Source organism: Suricata suricatta, chromosome 11 (genome assembly GCF_006229205.1).
Source record: "Suricata suricatta isolate VVHF042 chromosome 11, meerkat_22Aug2017_6uvM2_HiC, whole genome shotgun sequence".
In the NCBI taxonomy this organism is placed as follows: domain Eukaryota; kingdom Metazoa; phylum Chordata; class Mammalia; order Carnivora; family Herpestidae; genus Suricata; species Suricata suricatta.
The window spans coordinates 11,166,536-11,167,744 of record NC_043710.1 but is presented as its reverse complement, the minus strand read 5'-3'; the positions used below and the strand labels follow the sequence as shown (position 1 = coordinate 11,167,744).

Here is a 1,209-nt window from a genome sequence, read left to right as displayed (position 1 = left end):
TTTGAATACCAGTTTCCCTCCTGACTAAATACATAATCTGGGACAAAATACTTCAATTCCCTAAGTCTCATTTGCAAATTGGGAATAATGGCTCTTGGTAGGATAAATTGAGATATGCTTTACTCCTTTCCCTTTTGTCCTTCAAACCCTGAAATCTGATGTCTTAACGAAGGTGTTGATTGAGTTGGATTGGGAGACTGGCCTTAGGGAGAGACTAACTGGATCTCTGGAAGTCATGCTAGGGAGATTTGGGGGTACCATCAAGAGTGAAGCTCAGTGATAGTCTCCATCCTGGTGCCTTTTGGAGGCTGGAAGAACATACCATTATTTTTTCTTTTGCTTGTTACTCAGAACCCTGTGAACAGGGAGACCAGGGAAGAGGGATGAAGAAGAAATGGAAAATATTAATGATAGAATAGACTGCTGTAATTCAAGACAGAGAAAGAGGGAGGGAAAGTAAATCTTCCGAAACAAACAAAAAAAGTTCATGACAGTACGAAAGAAAATGCTTATTCCAAATGGATTCACAATCCCTGTCCCTAACACAAACTGTTCTTATTTCTGTATCCTATCCTGGATCTTCTTGATCATATGAATTCATGTATGCCATTGCCACCTCAGCAAAAGGGAGTTTGTGTTCTCTGGCAAAAATAGCATGAAATCCTGATGTTAATCTGCCCTTCTAGGTTATTTTCCATATTAACGAGTGATGGCAAAAATAACCAAGACTAGCTCGTGTCTGTCCTACTGTCCCCATATTTTGGTCACAGAAGCCCTACAGAATAAATCAATTTAGCCTGTATCTTCTGGACTACAGCAGACCAGAAAAATGTACATTTGTCTCTCCGTGGACGATATAAATCCATCACCCCCCAAACTGCTGCATCCCTTTGCACTAGTTGGGGGCCCTGGCCGTTGGTCCGCACACGTCGCTCTGGGCCAACAGGGGGCGTGTGAGCAGCGGGGGCCCCCCCCCACCCCGCCCCCGGCCCCGGCAGCCAGGGGCGTGGCTCCGCATCCTTGAAGGACAGCTGAGGATGCGGGCGAAGATGAGGTAATAGGAGCCCGAGCAAGGAGGGCGTGGGGGTGCGGGCGCGCGTGTGTGTGCGAGTGTGTGAGTATGAGTGCGTGCGCGAGCCGGGGACACTGCGCGTCTCGGAGCTGGCGCTGCGGCCCCAGATCGGGCTGAATTAAAAAAAAAAAAAAAAA

At 47.4% G+C, this 1,209-nt stretch overlaps 1 protein-coding gene across 1 annotated transcript in view; it reads left to right on the top strand.

The window, feature by feature from the left end:
- Nucleotides 1-1,034: 1,034 nt before the first annotated feature.
- Nucleotides 1,035-1,209, top strand: part of DTX4 (deltex E3 ubiquitin ligase 4) — a 36,327-nt gene continuing 36,152 nt past the window's right edge. Inside the window, exon 1 of the mRNA XM_029914691.1 lies at nt 1,035-1,054. Coding sequence (XP_029770551.1) covers nt 1,038-1,054 — 17 coding nt within the window. The 5' untranslated portion in view covers nt 1,035-1,037. The remainder of the gene's footprint in view (nt 1,055-1,209) is intronic.